At 32.1% G+C, this 19793-nt stretch overlaps 1 protein-coding gene across 1 annotated transcript; it reads right to left on the bottom strand.

Annotated features, from left to right (window-relative positions):
• Window positions 1–478: 478 nt before the first annotated feature.
• LOC127738534 (uncharacterized) lies at window positions 479–19785 on the bottom strand. Its single transcript, XM_052249816.1, has 9 exons — window positions 19333–19785; window positions 15607–15659; window positions 13591–13663; window positions 12614–12767; window positions 10277–10414; window positions 7972–8395; window positions 7036–7191; window positions 4272–5154; window positions 479–1915 (listed from the first exon to the last, which is right to left on the bottom strand). The coding sequence occupies exons 1-9, from the start codon at window positions 19589–19591 to the stop codon at window positions 1620–1622; spliced, it is 2436 nt and encodes an 811-aa protein (XP_052105776.1). The 5' UTR covers window positions 19592–19785; the 3' UTR covers window positions 479–1619.
• Window positions 19786–19793: the final 8 nt, after the last annotated feature.

The raw sequence follows: 19793 nt of genomic DNA, 5'->3' as shown, positions 1-19793 counted from the left end.
TATCCATTCCAGGTGTAGTTCAAACTTCCTGCTACCTATTAGATGTATTGTTATTGTATTCGTCTAGAAAACGCATGAAATATTTGCCACTTTCCCTTTAGAAAATAACAATAAAGCATCCAATATCAGAACAATTCTAAAGTTAAAATTGACCAGTGGTTTCAGATGAGAATCTTAAATGAGGATGACATAGACCAAATGGTGGAAAAAGCTTGCAAGAGTCACTGCTTCCACTGGTATTTGTGAATACAGCTCCTGATAATATTTTATATGTATACTGTATACCAGGAAGAGATTTGCAGTTGAAATTTACCCCACACAAATTCAGTGTACAAGGCCATGCAACACCAATAATGAATACAGCAAATATTTAACTCTCCAATATAAGGCCCAACCTGTAACCAAATCTGGACATGAAAAACAAGCCAATGTAAGTTAATATGTTCCATGTCTGTTGTTATTATAACATACAAACAAATCATTTAAATAATCAACCCTTTTTTTTTAATAATTTCCAAATTTAATTCTACAAACTGTATAAATGTAACTACAATAAAGATAAACAATAAATAAGTATCTTTGATAGCAAATGTATATTTCAGATCACAGGAAAATCTTTTGCCAATAGGGGCAAAATATTGTAAGTATATACATTTATTTACTCTGAATATGTCATTAATATCAAAAAATATATATGCAAAGAAAAAAAATTAAACAAGTTTGTATTGCACAAAAATACCATATGAAAATTTCAACATTAATTTGGAATATAAAGGCCCTTATTTGACCCAAAATATAGGGCAAATATAGAAATCAATATGCAGGACCCTAAACTGTTAAAACACGTTTATGTTAAGTAATTTTCAGGAAATTGAGAAAACTTTTAAATTCCATGAGTTACCATGGCAACAAGCAGTTGTGAAAATTGCACATTATGAATGTCAAATATTTTTTGCTTTTCATCAATACCTATAACTGTTCATGACAAGAATGGCTACCATTTTTGGCCAACATGGGAGACAGGATTCCAGAGATAAAGAAATTTTGTATGAATTTTATTCTAAATTATTGATAAAAATTATGAACTCATAAATGCAGTATCTAAATTTTAGAATTTTAAAATAATGAAAAAACTTTCAATCACTGCAATCAGAGTTAATTTTCAAATTTTGGTAAATAATGATAATATGTTAAGACATTCTGTAATCTGTTCAATTTTTAAAAACATGATTATTTATGTAGGATGCGATGACATATAACCAGCAGATTTATAGATAGGACTGTAATCCCTTCCAGGCAGATGGGTCTAAAACAAACAATATATGAGTTACGTTATTTTGTAAACTTTACTGGCAGAATTTTGTAAGCAATATAACATGTACATGATGTACACTTTCACATGATAGCTCAATTTAGCGATACCAGGAATAATTTGTATTGCCCTATTCTTTCTCCAATTTCAAAATTTTGGCAATTAAAAAAAAAATAATAATGAATACCCTGTAATTATTCAATCTTATATACATTGTATATATTAATTACCTGGTGAATGGGTTTGGAAGTCATTCCCTTCCAAAATAGCCAAAAAGCCCTAATAATGAAACATTCAATACCAGACATTACTGAGATCCTTCCAGTTGTAAATACTGAAAAACAAGAGGTAGACATATGACATCTGTCTCGGACAACATAGAATGAAAGGTATCATAATTATCATTGTTGTATAGACATTCTCGACAAACTTCCAAAATTTCATCTAATTTTGCTTCTCCAAAAATATCACCAAGTCTCTTGAACACTTTGTTTTTTGCTGTATTGGGTGATTGTAAATAGTCCTGCAGGGACATGTATAATGCTTTGTTGATATACTTGGACATCTCTTTATCAGCGGACGAAGTTTCTTTTGCATTGGTAGCTGAAAAGACAGCATAATGTTAGCAACTAATTATTACATACAGAGAAAAAAATACATATTTATATATATATATATATAATAATAATATATAAATCAGAAAATAAAATAAATGGAGAATGTGTCCATGGGACACAAATGATGCCCCTGCTTGCATATATAAACGTTAAAAAGGGACCTAACTAGAGAACTGTAAAAAATACGCCCAACCTAATTCAAACTTGGTCTGTGTTAAATGGTAATAGGCATTGTGTATAAGTTTCATAACATTTGGTTGAGGCACACTAAAGTTAGAGAACAGAAACGAAAAATGTTTTCCATTTATAAAGGAGCATAACTCAAGAACGGTAAAAGTGATGCCACCAAAATTCAAACTTAATCTGTGTTTTGTGGTAATGAGCTTTGTGAATAAGTTTCATAACATTTGGTCAAGGGAAACTAAAGTTAGAGAACGGAAACCAATTTGGGATGTAAGGACGGATGTACAGACAGACAAGGGTAAACTTAAATGCTCCCTCCGCGACTTTGGGGGCATAAAAAATGAGATATCCCCCCCCCCCCCCCCCCCCTTTCCAAAAAAAAAATTGTGTTCTATGGCTGAAATTATTCAACATTCGAATTTACATTATTGTAATGTGCATGCAGTGTGAAATTTGACCAGTTCAAACCAGTTCAACACAGATTGTTTACACCATGTGATCGATTTACCTTATGAGGTTAACCTTTTTGATTGGATTTAATTGATGTTATTAACACTTGTAACATGATTCTTTTGTGTTTTAATTAAGAGTTCATAACTTTATGATCACAGATAACTATTTTATGGCTTCACTCACCACAGAAACACTGACCTGCGACAAGTTGGCAAATACTTTGTACACAAACAGTGTCTTGACCCGATAGGTACATTTTTTGTACATCATAAAGGTGGCTCATTACGTATAATTGACAATTATACATTTCTCAATTCTTATATTATAGTATTATATGTCTCTGATTAAACCATGGCCAATATTATTTTTAATTATGACATAGTTATTGCATAATAGTCGGGTTTCAAACTGTAGTATCTGTCTGTACATATCACATGACCCAGTTAGTTCACGTAGAATATTCAAGTTTATTTACAATTAATTGCAATCTATTCTATTTTATAAATAAAATGTGTGACTGTACCTTCAAACCGGATATCTATATCCATAATTAATGAATAACAGAAGAATCTTGCAAATTTTATCCATAAGCACATGTTAAATCTATTTATATCTACTTCCTGTCATTTGGGCGGGAAAATAGGGAGACTTTAATAGTTGTTGACATTAAATATGGTTACTTATAGATCTATAGACTAAAGATAAATTTATAGATTTAGAAATTCTTTTTAAATGGTTCATGACAAATAAAGATTTATATTTCAGTGCAGTATTAAGTCTGTATCTATGTTTGATTATCACCAAAGACATATAGATCTATAGACTAAAGATAAATTTATAGATTTAGAAATTCTTTTTAAATGGTTCATGACAAATAAAGATTTAGATTTCAGTGCAGTATTAAGTCTGTATCTATGTTTGATTATCACCAAAGACAAGAAAGGTTAATATTTACATGAAATCTATGGTCTAAAATTTATGAAAAATTTCTTTTTATTAAAATCTTAGATAGAAACTGGTTCAAATAATAAAAGAATATTTGCAATTCTTATATTGTTCTTGTAAATTTTATATCTTCTTATGACAGGAATACTTTCACATACAACAACTTTCTTTCTAGAAACTAGAAAGTTTTTTAAATTGAACATTTTTGTTCTCTTTTGAATGATATTTTATTTTTATTAATTTTGGATTTCATAAAAGATTTAATTACTTTAAATTCAGATGAATATTTTTATGAATCATAATTTATTTATTTTTAAAAAATATTAAAGTATACAAACTGTTTTTTGATTTACTTCTTTTTTTACCAATAATTTTTTGACTCAATGTCTACATAACACAGTACCACAGTATTAAAACAAAACAAGAGACATAAAAACAACAGTAACTAGAAATAGAGCTAAGCGACGCGACGCAACACAACTGATTGTATGAAATATTTCACTAAAAAGCTGTCCACACGCATTTATACCCTGGTGCTATTCAAAAATCCTGGGGAGAACACTGGTGCATGTGCACTGTCAAAGAAAATGTCTTGCTCATTAATTCGTATTAATTTAAAATATGATAAATTTGGCAATGTACACCTCATAATGTAGTGCATACATCACATGTTCATTTCTTTTTTTCAAATTTGCTTAATTTCAATCAAACCTTTCTGTTGGTGCTTGGCACTACCATAAGATTTAAATTTTTATCCTTACCAGAAATTGAATTATCAAGGGATCCAGAAGGTGGTTTTTTCACTATATATGTCTCGGATTCTGATTTTTTCCTTTTATTGATGGATGATGAACTGTCCCCTACATTTAAGCTTTCCTTTTCATTCCTGATGGCATCATAAGAGCATGACCTTCGTATAGTCTTTGGATCTTCTGAGGGAGGGTTGGGTACAACCAAACATCCTTCTGACCCAGAAACTCTTCGATAATTTTTATCCACTGTAGGCTTTCTTTGAAGTTTAGCAGCGGTTTTAGGACGATTATCAAAACCAGATCTTTGATTATTCTCAACAGATTTTCTTCTGTCATTCCTGTCATTTCCTCTAAATGTCTTTGGACCATTTTCAATTGAAGCTCTTCTGCTACTTTCCACTGAAGACCTCCTACTATTTTCTACAGACTCTCTTCTACCTTTCTCCAGAGACACTCTTCTGTTTTCCTTGGAAAACTTTAAATTACTCTCAATTGAAGCTCTTCTGCTATTCTCCACTGAATGCCTTCTACCATTGTCTACGGACTCTCTTCTACCTTTCTCCAGAGACATTCTTTTTAAATTACTTTCAATTGAAGCTCTTCTATTCTTTCCATTAGACATCCTTCGACTATTTTCCATTGGACCTCTGCACACACTTTCAACAGATGCCACTTTACCATTTTCTACAGATGTTATTTTAGTTAAATTGACAACAGTTTGCTGACTTTCCTCCAGTGAGGCCAACACCAAGCTAGCATCACTGAATACTTCATCATCAATGCTTTCATCAACAGTGGTATTTTCTTGTTCTTTGTTGCTATCAGAAGGATGTGATGACTGTCTACTTTCTCTTTCTATATTTCTGTATAAAACTGATCTTACACATTCTTCCTGAAACAAAACAACAAATTTCCCTTTGAATATTAAAAAAAATAGGTGGAAATTAGTTTTAATATGATTTATCAATACCAATTACTTCCAAAAGCACATTATATAATAAATTACTATAATAATTTCTTATCTTGACAGCTGTTTTAATATCCTCAGATCTCAAAGTGTAAAATTTCATAAATTATACTATATGCAAGTATATTCAATTGAAATTTATTTTTCCTTTAAAGAAGATTCTATGTTAAAAGTTCTTGCTAGGAAATAAGAATGGTGTTTTATACTGTCTGTAAAACAGAGGCAGAAGATATCAAAGAGATATTCAAACTCATGAGCCGAAAACAAACTGACAAAGCCATGGCAAAAAACTAAAAAACTGCCAAAAGACAAACAGCAGTGTATAATACACAACATAGAAAACTCCAGACTTAGCAACACCAAAAACAGGGGTTGATTTCATGTGCACGAGAAGGGTAAGCAGATCCTGCTCCACATGTGGCACCCGTTATGTGTAAGTCATTCACCCATTTTATATGGTTTGATTAATATGCCTTTAATTCTGTCCCATTTTAAAATTGGCAGTGGTGACATAGATTGATTGATTGGTGTTTAATGCCACTTTCATCACTGTTGGCTATTTAGTGGCGGCCAGTTTTTATTGGTTGAACAAGCTGGAGTGCCTGGAGAGAATGCTATCATGATTATTTTGTTCAAAGATCTTTGGTAATGCATTTTAAAATTTCTACTACAGATAATAAAGAAAACCTAAAACTATTTCCTAATGGAAGAGTATTTCTGTTTAAGTGTAAAATTGAGAATGGAAATGGGGAATGTGTCAAAGAGACAACAACCCGACCATAGAACAGACAACAGCAGAAGGTCACCAACAGGTCTTCAATGTAGCGAGAAATTCCCGCACCCGGAGGCGTCCTTCAGCTGGCCCCTAAACAAATATATATATACTAGTTCAGTGATAATGAATGCCATACTAAACTCCAAATTGTACACAAGAAACTAAAATTAAAAATAATACAAGACTAACAAAGGCTAGAGGCTCCTGACTTGGGACAGGCGCAAAAATGCGGCGGGGTTAAACATGTTTATGAGATCTCAACCCTCCCCCTATACCTCTAGCCAATGTAGAAAAGTAAACGCATAACAATACGCACATTAAAATTCAGTTCAAGAGAAGTCCGAGTCTGATGTCAGAAGATGTAACCAAAGAAAATAAACAAAATGACAATAATACATAAATAACAACAGACTACTAGCAGTTAACTGACATGCCAGCTCCAGACTTCAATTAAACTGATTGAAAGATTATGTCTTCATCATATGAATATCAGGCACAATCCTTCCCGTTAGGGGTTTAGTATCATACCATCATAACATATATGAGAAGAACATAACCCGTGTCATGTCACTTTTTTGAGTGGAATTTAATATTTCTCAACTGTGCAGAAATGAGAATATAATACTATCCCATCATTCCCGTGAGATGCAGTTGAAGATTACAAAATGTTTATTTCATTAATCATTTTAAGATAGTATATTGACAAACTTATTTTCTGAAGAACTGCAAAACATTGTATTCTTTCTAACATAACCTTGAAAGGTTGCCTTTTTGAATACACTCATTAGAACTCCCGGGAAATGTGATGGCATAAATTGAATTTCAATAAAATAAAAATTTCTGAGATCAAGCAAATCCTGTGTGTGCATATGTCTATAACATAAGTGAATTAAGTTAATAATTTATGTTTATTTTTGAAACATTTTAGGGAAACTTAGGGTTTCAAATTAAATAAATATATAACAATTTATGTGTTGATGGTACGTTTCATGCTATTTTTGTAAAGTCTGTATATTTTCTGTTTTTAGTACCTTAAACTGTTTGCATTTGTCTTGTTCATCTGTTGACACAGAAGATCTTTGCTGAGAGACAATTCTTTTAATCCTTGGAGTAGCCAATGAAAATCTACGGAATTTAGGATACTTCACTTGATAGGTCTTATTACCAATAAGCCTCCTAGGATCTATCTACAACAGAAAATATCCTTATATTTGCTTTAATCAACTAAATTGCATGACATTTTATTTAGCCAGCTGCTTGGTTTGATAGTCATTTATATCCATTTTTCAAAATATATTTAACTGATCCTAAGATACTCTGTTCTGAAATGAAAGCCAGTGACCAAAATTATGAATTTAACTGTACTTTAAAGCTTACTGATATTTTATCATTGCTTCTTTAGATACTAAACCTAAATATTTCCTAGAAAAAACACAAAAGCATACAATACTGGTTTTTATGTGCAGAATACATTTCTGGAATAACCTTCTTCAAGTACACTGAAAGATAATTTCTATCCAAAACATGCACTTCCTTACATGTCTGTGTCTGACTGTTTTTGAACTCTTGATGTCTTTTAGTTGTTTTTGTCATTGGTTTGCTGTCTCATTGATGTACACCCCCAGATCTCCTTTTATTCATAAACATTTTCTTCCCAGTTCATATATATATACTACTTGTTACCAACAAACAAATTGTTTCAGTTTTCCAGTTCAAAGATATACCAATTTCAACTCCTAATTTCTTTAATATTTTTTAACCAATAAACCACAGAGATATGACAAAGATATAACAAATTTCGAAAATTGTTGACACTACTAATGCTTGAAACAACATCTAAGTCCTAATTTGCAACTACTGCTCTGGTGAGATACCATTTTAATCAGACAATAACTATCAATGATTGAATCTATAGACATGACATTTATCAAATACCCTGTTCTAACATAACTTCAAGTAATATTTACGTTTTCTTTATCAGACATCCAGTCAATGCCTTTCTTTTTGGGGCTAGGACATTCTGCTCTTATACTAGGTCGTCTGGCAAACTTCTCCTGGATCTGTATGCTACGTAAAGGGTCACTCTGCTTTCTGACAGCTTGGTCCTGATTGTCTTTTGATATAAAGTTCATTGATTTCTTCACACTCTTCTCTTCCTTTTTCATAGGAATTTTATTATCCGAACCTGATCTTTTCCTGATTGATTTATTTTCAGAGTTACTGGAAAACCGTCTCACAGCCAGTGTTGGTATTTTTCTTTTTATTGGTTCATATCTTTGTACAAATGTCTTCAAAGGTGAAAAATTCAAAGCTTCATTTGCAGAAAGCCTTTTATCTGGGTCTTTGTCAAGTAATCTGGTACACAAGTATCTTATAGTTGTTCCAAAGTGACTGAAAAAGAATGTAAAAGTTATTATCGCTATTTTGTGTATTTTTCCTTTGATCTTTTTTTGTGATAATTTTTCATATCAAGCTACTTGCTTAAGATAGAAAATTATCTCTAAAAACTAGGGGTGCATGTGCCCCTGTCAATGTAAACATCACCAACAAGATAAACAGATTATGAATGGTCTTTTAATTTTGAGGATATTTCTCAGCCACATCTCATCCCTGTCGCCCTTCAATGAGATTGTAGCTGAGAAACACCCGAGGAGGTCTTGTTTGAAAAACCATCGATAATCTATAATTGTCACAATGATGTCATGCCATACTCAGATATTGTTATTTTCATTGATCTGTTTGCTCTCAGTGAGACTTAATATGGATTCATTATTATTCATCGGAAACCAATTCTGTGGTTTTCGTGAGTATAGGACATAGATAAACAAGAAATTTAAATTCAAAGAAGAACAAATTTTCAATAGGCTTGTATGAGGACTTTTGCAAAACAACGAAATCAAATATCCACAAAAAAACAATTTTTCCTCAATCCTCGAAAATAAATGAATCCACAGTATTTATTATCCCTTTTACTGAAGGTTGCTCACCGCATGGTTATGTTTCAAACTTTGGTTAACTGAGGATTTTATTCAAACTCTTAAATACCTTTTGTATTTACTCATGTTGCTTGTATTATCCCTTGGTTAAATGAATCATACTCAACCAACCCTTGATTTAAAAAAAAAATCTTATTTAACTAAGCCTTGAACCTCTTTCAACAGTTAATATGCTAATAAAGGCATATTATTGTTAAAAGGTTTGATGTTTTTAAATGTATGAAAGAAGGTAATAAATATATGTACTGAAAATGTGACTTAAGCTTCTATTAATGCTGTAAAGTGACAGATTTTTTAGTGAATGCTTGTGTTTCACTGATTGTGGGTGAATTAGGGAGATATTTTCTTAATATGTAATAAAGGTTATAATAGGAAGTATTTACTCTTGCTTCACAGCAAACTGACTCATCAGCAAGGGAGATTCTAAGGTAATATGTATGTATCCTGCAATCTTGCAAACTGAACTGCATATTTTTTTTTGGTTTCTTTTAAATCAAGAAAGTTATCATTTTTTTCAAGGCAAGTTCAGATTTATTTAGTTTTTATAAAAAATGTTTAAGTCTTTTTGTTGTGGGGATGTATAAGTACCCTGCCATGTCCACTCTGTGTTTTTTTTTAGATGTATTTCTATTTGTATCCATCTGATGAGTTAAGCCTTTTTCAACTGATTTCTATATAGTTTGTTCTTATGTTATACTTTTAGACCACTGTCCCAGGTTAGGGGAGGGTTGGCACCTTCAAACTAGATTAACCCCGTCACATTCTGTATGTGCCTGTCCCAAGTCAGGAGCCTGTAATTCAGTGGTTGTCGTTTGTTGCTGTGTATCATATTTGTTTTTCGTTCATTATTTTGTACTTTAATTAGGCTGTTAGTTATCTCGTTTGAATCGTTTTACATTTGTCATTTCGAGGCCTTTTATAGCTGACTATGCGGTATGGGTTTTGCTTATTGTTGAAGGCTGTACGGTGACCTATAGTTGTTAATTTCTTTGTCATTTGGTCTATTGCGGAGAGTTGTCTCATTGGCAATCATGGTGCAATTTTTATATTAAGAGCTATCAAGTTATTTTAAAATTTTATCATTTATTGATCTTTCTAGTCACACAATACTGCTTTTGCTATATATAAATCCTTTAAACAAAACTATGAGTATTTTTAAGAATATTTAGCAAGAAAACAATTACATTTTTATGAAAATAGCACAATGTAAATGACCAAAAATAATGTTTACTATCATACTTCCTTTACTGAATCTCCTTTATAAAGTGAACTGTACCTTGGCAGTGGTTCAAACTGGCCTGTCATTATCTTCATCACCAAAGAATCAAAGTCCTTTGCATTGAAAGGTACATGAAGAGTACACATTTCATAAAGAACACATCCAAGGGCCCACATATCACTTTTGTGGTTATATCTGATATTGTAAAGGAAAATTCAAACAGTCAGACCACCAATTATATTTGGGTTATTACTTATAGGAAAAATAAATTACATATTTTATGATAAAAATGAAAACAACAATTTAGATAATTTTATGCGTCCGAAGCGCTTTTCTGGATTTACCTTCATCAGGAACGCTCAAAGCCGAATATTTGATTTGAAAACAAAGTGCAGCATATTCTCAAAATGCAACACTTACAATGTATTTAAACTGTCATTAGCATTAAATCAATATTACTAGAATATGGATCTGAGTTAACTGTTAATTGTTTTCACTGTATTTTATTTCTACTTGTATTGCACTAACATGACTAACATCTGTGAGATGAGATTTGGTAATATGAAGAATTGGCTTCTCAATTTTTTGTTTATCTACTGATTTATATATTTAGATGTTAAAATAATGTCAAGAGCTGGGTCAATATCCCTAAAGCACCTCAAATTGAGGAACACAAAAGTTGTGCGTAAACAAAAAATCTCTGTGTAGTGATATTGGACATGTTTCTATTTTTAACACGTGACTGAGCTTAACCATGTGTGCTGATTCAGAAAGAAGAGGATCATAGAAAAAATGTGTAAAAACTATGTAGTTATTAAATGAATGCAAAGAACTAAATTTTCAAAGAACTTATTGTGTGAAAAAAAGGGATTTTTTAGCTGGAGGAGCGGCATCACGAAAGGAAATTTAACCACATATGTGAAAATGTCTCAGCTTCGAAACGAGCCATCATACATATCCAAGTTTACGATATGAGCCGAGGAATTGAGGAAAAGGCTACCATTACCGCCTACCTGAAATGAATTGTGCATCTGTGCCCAGCTACATGGCATCCTGACATTGCACTTTGAAATCAGACTTTTTTATGAATGCCTAAAACTACTGTTCAGAGTCAGTGTGTATGATTGATTGATTGATAGTGTTTAATGCCACTTTCAGCCATCTTGGCTGTAATGCTGTGGCCATTTCTATTGGTGGAGGATGCTGCTGTACCAACAGAAAATGACAGACCTTTAACAGGAAACTAACAATCCTCATCCATTAAGATACATATAGAAGTCAAACAACTTGCCACAAGCAGGGTTCGAGCTCATAACTTACCGGGTAAAGTGCTGACAGGCTAGTGATAACTGTAGATGAACTACTTGGACCACTCAGACACCAAGGCCTCTCAAACTGTATGAGAAATATAGATCTCACCACTGCATCAATTGTGTTAATATATTTCTCCACTTGACAGTTAAATTTTAATATTTAAATAATTAAAATTTAACTGTTGAGAGTGGAGAAATATTGTAATACACGAGTTAAAGTGGTGGAATCTCTTTCTCTAATGATTTTTAGACGATATCTAAACAAAGTTTATCCTTCCTTTACAAAGATTTGCAGAAAGTTGTGTTCTTTATATGTGACGTCATCAGGCATGGTCACCTTTTTCATGACAGTACAATAGGAAATTCAAAAGAAACTAAGAAAATTTGACGACATTATTAAATTTCAACCAATCAGTTGCCGAGAACAAGTCTCTAAGAGATAAGAAATATTTTTCTCACACCGATTGAGAAATGTGAAAAAAAACCATGAAATACATCCACTTTATTTGAACTTTGGTGGATAGTTGTCTCATTGGCAATCATACCACATCTCCATATTTTGAAAATGAAAATAAGAGAAACGTTTATAATGAAGGGTATCCAATTTTGCCAACCTTGTCATGCTTGTGTTTCATACATGTTTTAATAATTTAATTTTGGATGTAACACTTCTTCCGATTGGCTGAATATTTTTGTCTATAGGTTCATAGACATAATTTTGTCACGGTCATCAACATTTTTTCATGATTTACTCCTGGAGTAAAATGGAATTTAGAATTAAATTATAAGGAATGTCTGTAATATATTTTCTGTCTATTCGAAATAACCTAAAAAATGTGGTGCACACTTTTAAATAACCTGCTACGCGGGTTATTCAGTGTGCACCACATTTTTGATATTATTTCTTCATAGACATAAAAAATATTACAGTCATTCCTTAAATGGAAAAGTCCTATAATTTTCTACTGGTATCCTGTTACCAATTATGTACTATTTCTTTATTCAACATAGTTATGATTGTGAGAGTATTTCTTTAATTCTTTATCATATGCTTCAGACTTATTGTGATAGTCAAGGATACGGTTTTTTCTGGCATATTTCAGGGCTCAGGTAAAAAGGTGTTCCAATAGCTGTCATAGCACAATCTGCACTGTCCCTTAAAACTCTGGCTATTCCAAAATCACCAATCTTTACCACATTTTGTGATGTAAGAAATATATTCTGTGTTTTCAAGTCTGCAATAAAATTGATAGTAACAGCTTTATAAATTAAAGATTTTATTTCATGATAGGTAAATAAAATAAGCTAGACTGAGGTTAACCGATTCAATGCTGTCTAATCAAAATATACCCAACATCTCTTTTTATTCATATCAATATTATTCTTGATTAAACATTCTTCAAGTTAACAGAATGTCACTGGTTCTGAACCAATAAAATAGTGCAAATCATTTTATTGTCAGATGGAAATCGGTCGGATTTTTCAGATCGATAATCACTGAATTAGAATCAACAGAAGATTAGTGCAATGTCCTTTTTGGTTCTCTCCAGTGTCAAAACTAAGTCAAACATGATTGGTGACTGAACATTTGTTTAAAATACAAGTTATGTGCAGATGGGTCTTTGCCATCAAGTGCTATAGCTGTAAACAATGTGCAAATTAAATATTTTGGGAACTATTTTGTGTGTCTTGAGTATTTTAACAGAAATAACGCATCATCCTCTTTTGTTTAACAGTTTATGTACAATCTTTGTTGGGCCTTCCGCATTGACATAATCATAATAATCTTTTCTGTCAGCATTTGTTGCAGGTTTTTAGTAATTCAAAATTGAATAGTTCAGTCACACTGACAGGTAATTTATTCATATTCCATGTACATGATCTTTGAGAAAAACACAGAACGACCTCTATTTTTTTAAAATAGTCATTGGATAGTAGACCCCAGCTGACAACCAATCAGTTAATGTTTCTGATGACCTATGCACTACTAGTATTAATAATATCTTATTTACAAGAAGTCTCAGACTTATTGTAATCCTTATTAATACTAATAAATACCTCTATGTAGAATATTCTGTGAATGTATATACTTTAATGCAAAGCAGATTTGTACAAACCAATCCAGGATTGCCTGAAAAAGAAAAAAAATGGTAAAAAAAATAAATGAATATTTGACTAACACTTTACCAAAATATTTACAGTATAGCTCACAGCCTCAGACTGAGGATCATAATTTTATCTATATGAAAAAGATACATTGAAAAATTAAAGAACCTTTGTGAGCACACTCACATATCCCATGCCCCCACATTGTCACTGACTGGGCAAACAAAATCTCACTAGATTCCTAAGTTCAAAGACTCATAACTCCTACAAAAGTTAACTGATTAAAATTTCTTGTGGATATGCACATCTACCTATTATGTTGTAATTATCTACAAAGTTTCATGAAATTCTGTTGTGTGGTTTCAGAGGAGTTGCGATGACAAACTGTTACAGTAGTATATTTAAGATGAAATTCTAGGTTCAAAGGGGCATAACTCTTAGAAAAAAACTGAATCATAATTTCCTGTTGATATGCAATCTACATAGTATGGCCCAACTTTCTATAAAGTTTCATGAAATTCTGTTGTGTGGATTCAGAGGAGTTGTGATGACAGACTGCTGCATAGTATGTCCTTATTATCTACAAAATTTCACGAATTTCTGTTGTGTAGTTTCAGTGGAGTTGCAATGACAAACTGTTGCAGTAGTATATTTAGGTTGAAATTCTAAGTTTAAACGGGCATAACTCCTAGAAAAAAAATTGAATTATTATTTCTTGTCCATATGCACATCTACAAAGTATGTCCTTATTATCTAAAAAATTTCATGAAATTCTGTAGTGTGGATTCAGAAGATTTGTGATGACAAACTGTTGCATAGTATGTCTGATTATTATCTATAAAGTTTCATGAAATTCTGTTGTATAGTTTCTGAGGAGTTGTGATGAACAGAACAGGACTAACAGACTGGTCAAAAACATTATGCGCTAAAGGAACTTTGTTCCCTGGGGTATAATTATGTTGATATTTTGTCACACTCATATTGTCTACTGTTACAATTGGTAGTGTTACATGTAATTGCACATTGTACCAACCCATACTTCTCTCACTTTAACTACAGTCAATTGGAAAAAGCATGTTGAAATGATATTTGACAGTTTACTCAACATCTATAGTGGACACACGGATGTCTAAATCTTAAATAGACATCATAAGCATGATAAGTTTAAGAAGTAACATTAAAGTTACTACATATGTATATTACACTAATGGGGTGAATATTGGCACTAACAGTAACAAGTGTTTTCCAAAGTTAAAAAAATACATAAAAAGTTCAAAATTTTTAAAGCCAAATTGCAGCATCTTAAATATTTACTTATAATCATGATAATAGGACATGAAATCAACTAGACAAATAAATTAATCTCATTTGAAACAACAATAACTCTGAAATACCTGGACTTTGATACATTAGGACTGACAAATGAATCATTTCATTTTGCACCCATTCAAAAATTATTGTTAAATACTTCAATTCAAATGTATATCAATATGTTTTAACTCATATACATATAGAGATGTGTGTGTGTGGAAAGATATGTACATATATGATTTAAGCATAACAAGAATGTGTCCATAGTACATGGATGCCCCACTCGCACTATCATTTTCTATGTTCAGTGGACTGTGAAATTGGGGTCAAAACTCTAATTTGGCATTAAAATTAGAAAGATCACATCATAGGGAACATGTGTACTAAGTTTCAAGTTGATTGGACTTCAACTTCATAAAAAACTACCTTGACCAAAAACTTTAACCTGAAGCGGGACAGACGGACGGACAAACAGACCGAAAACATAATGCCCCTCTACTATCGTAGGTGGGGCATAAAAATGAATTATACCGAAACATTTACATAGAAATCAAAAGCTGTCCAACTGAACAGTTTATCTCTCTCTCAGTTTCCTATGCTGAAAGACCAAAAATCAAAAAGAAATATGTGACAGTTCATATACATGGTTTGGCTTACCTCCTTACCAAAATGTATCCCTTTCTGGTTAACAATTCTTTTGTGCAGATCCCCTACAAATAAAAAAAATATGTTCATGATTATTTTTACTTTTCCAACTTTAAAAATCATACATATCATATATCCCCATGAACATGATGAAGATGACAATAAAAGACCATAAACTAAATGTACAATCATGACAATGAAATGTTAATAAACCTGTTCAGAGACAAACATTTCTTTCATACAATAAGAAAATACCATTTACTATGTACATGATGTATAAATCATTGCAACCAAATACACAATAAACTAATGTATGTCTTGGCTGTGCAAACTTATCACAAACTGCCCAAATGGTAATAATTGTTTAATAGGAAGAAATTCAGACATCTTTTATTGTTAGTTTTAAATGATTAAATCCTATTTATATATATGTCAAATAGAAGAAATTAATACATTGTGGGGCCTCGGTGTCCCAGTGGTCTAAGTAGTCGAACTACTGTATCACTAGCCAGTCAACACTGAGGTTGTGAGTTTGAATCCCGCACGGAGTACTGTAGGTGCACTCGACTCCAATCTTAATTGACTAGGATTGTCAGTTTTCCTAGCGAAGGTCGGTGGTTCTCTCCGGGCACTCCGGCTTCCTCCACCAATAAAAACTGACCGCCAGAAAATAGCACAATAGTGTTTAAAGTGGCGTTAAACACCAATCAAATTGAATCAATCAATTAATACATTGTTGTACACATACCTGGTATATGTACAACAATATATTAATTTCTTCTATTTGACATATATATAAAATATAACCAGAATTAAAAACTTGATGTTTTCTTAATTTAATATATATGTATCTGATGTATTGTACGTGTGTCTTACTTACATTCATGAACTAAATTTGCTCATGAATATATATATATATACAGTCTGTACATGTATATATAAAATATTCATGAACAGTTTATGAACTACAACATGTACAAGTGGACAAACTATGTTCATGAACATAATCTGTATTCACTAAAGAACAGTTCATGAACACAATAATTTTGTATACATGTACATGAAGGAAATTCATGAAATATTTATAAAAAAAATCATGAACTGTAAATGAATAATATTTTTTTCATGAACAGCAAACGGAAAAGAATATGTTCATGAACTATTAGATAATGATAATTCATGGACAGATTTAGGTTCATGAACTATCCTAAACATTCGCACCCTTTTTAAAAGTTTTGTTTTGAATAATTTTTTTAATCATGTTTAAGTAAGTGTATCTTACATATATATATATGCTATATAAAAAGGAGAATGATATAAATGTTAATATAATGGACAAAACATTATAGAAAGAGAGACCAATCAAAAGATAAGAAACCGGTATTAATGAGTAATGGGGTTTTCGTCACTGAGAAAACAACCAAAAGAGGAGTTCAAAGGTTTTTAGACATCAAATTTCAAATGACTTGTGTATCCCCCAAAAAATAGAAATAGCTCTGGGACTCTTTTCACACAAAAATCTTATGAATATAAGTGACATTCTAAAAACCTAAACAGGTTTCCATTAGGTTTTGTGAATTATTTTTACAAAATGAATAATAGATGTTGTCATCATGGTCATAATGATCAAAGGCCAAGTTCACTCATCTAAGATTTGTAAAAGAAAGGCGGAAGATATCAAACGACTATTAAACTTGTCACGAATGACATTGCCAAGACAGCAACTAAAAAGAGCAATTAAATATTTAGGGTAATCTACTTTTACACCAAAGCTATATTTATAAAAACAATCATGATTTTCAAACACATAACAATAATCATGATAATACCAAATTATCATATAAAATTTAATATTTAAGAATTATAATCATCTTATCACAAAAACAATATTTCATTTAGAAAATTCATGAATTTTTATTCATGAAAACATAAAAATTTTATACATCTTAAAAACATCTACATGTACATTAATAATTCAAAATGTATTTGAATAAAAATAGGGTGTGAATGAACCCAGGGGGAAACATGTGGGGTGCGCACATGTTCTGGGAGCAAACAGGCCCAATACCATACATTGTACATCGCCAATTTCACCTCAGATTTGGAAGGACTGGATTTAATTTACCCCTGCATGGTTTTATTTACGCCCATTACATTCTGGTTATGCAAGTATATTCATTTTACATTTTGTTTTTAAAAACCAGTTGGTTTCATTTACATATTTTAACGATATACATGTAAACACCTGGTTTCCTTATATTGAATGTTCCCAATCCAATTTTTTTACACCTGGTTTAGGTGCCAGTTAGGGAGCTACCATTTGATTTTTAAGGGGGGTGGGGGGGCTAGGATGAAATTTGAAAAAAAAAAAAGGCAGGACAGGAGTTTTGAGTTAAAAAAAAAGGCAGGATGAGCAACTTGGCAAAAAAAAAGGCAGGATGACAATTTATGTAAAACTAGAGGCTCTCAAGAGCCTGTGTCGCTCACCTGTATTTACTGATGCTTTGGAAATCATGTAAAATAAGGTTAAAATCATAATTAATAGTATTAGATATTAGATATTATGATGATATCTAAGATAACAAAAAACTGCAAAATTTTTGTAAAATTACTAACTCAGGGGCAGCAACCCAACAACGGGTCGTCGGATTTGTCTGAAAATTTCAGGGCAGATAAATCTAAATCTGATGAACATTTTTGCCACTGTCAGATTTGCTCTAAATGCTTTAGTTTCAGAGATATAAACCAAAAACTGCATTTTACCCCTATGTTCTATTTTTAACTAAGTTGGCCATGATGGTTGGAAGGCCGGGTCATTGGACAAATCTTTTAAACTAAATACCCTAATAATGATTATGGCCAAGTATGGTTAAATTTGTATCAGTAGTTTCAGAGAAGAAGATTTTTGTAAAAGATTACAAAAATTTACGAAAAATTGTTAAAAATTGACTATTAAGGGCAATAACTCCTAAAGGGGTCGACTGACAATTTTGGTCATGACAACTTATTTGTAGATCTTACTTTGCTGAACATTATTGCTGTTTACAGTTTATCTCTATCTATAATAATATTCAAGATAATAACCAAAAACTGCAAAATTTCCTGAAAATTACCAATTCAGGGGCAGCAACCCAACAACAGGTTGTCAGATTTGTCTGAAAATTTCAGGGCAGATAGATCTTGACCTGATGATCAGTTTTACCCTTTGTCAGATTTACTCTAAATGCTTTGGTTTCAGAGATAAAAGCCAAAATCTACATTTTACCCCTATGTTCTATTTTTAGCCATGGCGGCCATCTTGGTTGGTTGGCGGGGTCATCGGACACATTTTTTAAACTAGATACGCTAATGATGATTGTGGCCAAGTTTGGTTAAATTTGGCTCAGTGGTTTCAGAGGAGAAGATTTTTGTAAAAAGCTAACGACGACGGACGACGACGATACCGATGACGGAAGCCAAGTGATGAGAAAAGCTCACTTGACCCTTCGGGGCAGGTGAGCTAAAAAGTCAGGATAAACTAATAAAAAAAAAGGCAGGTCCAAATTTTTCATCCTAGCCCCCCCCCCCCCCCCCCCCCCCCATAAAAATCAAATGGTAGCTCCCTTACATGTCTAAAGCAGGCATATCATTTCATACAGGTTTGTACTCAGCGATTTTTGTGATTTTTGCGGTGTAAACACACCCTTTTTATTCCATTTGTTTCAATGAAACTTAACATTAATATCTAGTCAATTATACCTCCATCTGCATATTCCATTACTATTTTAAGAGACCCATCATCAACAAAGGCATCAAGATACTTTATAATGTTGGTATTTTTACATCTAGCTAGAACTGACACCTCCGTCAAAGCTTGATCAAGTTCACCTTCAGACATTTTAAGAATTTTTACTACTTTAATCACACATTTTGAATTATCTTTTTTGTTTCTTGCAAGCCATGCTTGGCCAAAGGTTCCGCTGCCTATCAAATTTAGCAATTCAAAGTTTCCCGCCATCTTGTCACTAGTTTGCTTCACTTTTCGTTTTCAGATTTATCTAACTTGATTTGAAAGGGTTTTGGTGGCATGTCACCTTCACTCAATTGTTTGGTCAGAGCTTAAACACAGTCGCTAAGTCTCAACTTCATACACAGGTGATGATTGTTCATTTTTCTCGCAGGATGCATTCAACAAAAATGTTTAAGAAAAGACCCGAGAC

Source organism: Mytilus californianus, unplaced genomic scaffold (assembly GCF_021869535.1).
Source record: "Mytilus californianus isolate M0D057914Y unplaced genomic scaffold, xbMytCali1.0.p SCAF_4, whole genome shotgun sequence".
Taxonomy (NCBI): domain Eukaryota; kingdom Metazoa; phylum Mollusca; class Bivalvia; order Mytilida; family Mytilidae; genus Mytilus; species Mytilus californianus.
Note: the sequence above shows the minus strand (reverse complement) of the source record. Positions and strands in the feature narration are given on the sequence as shown.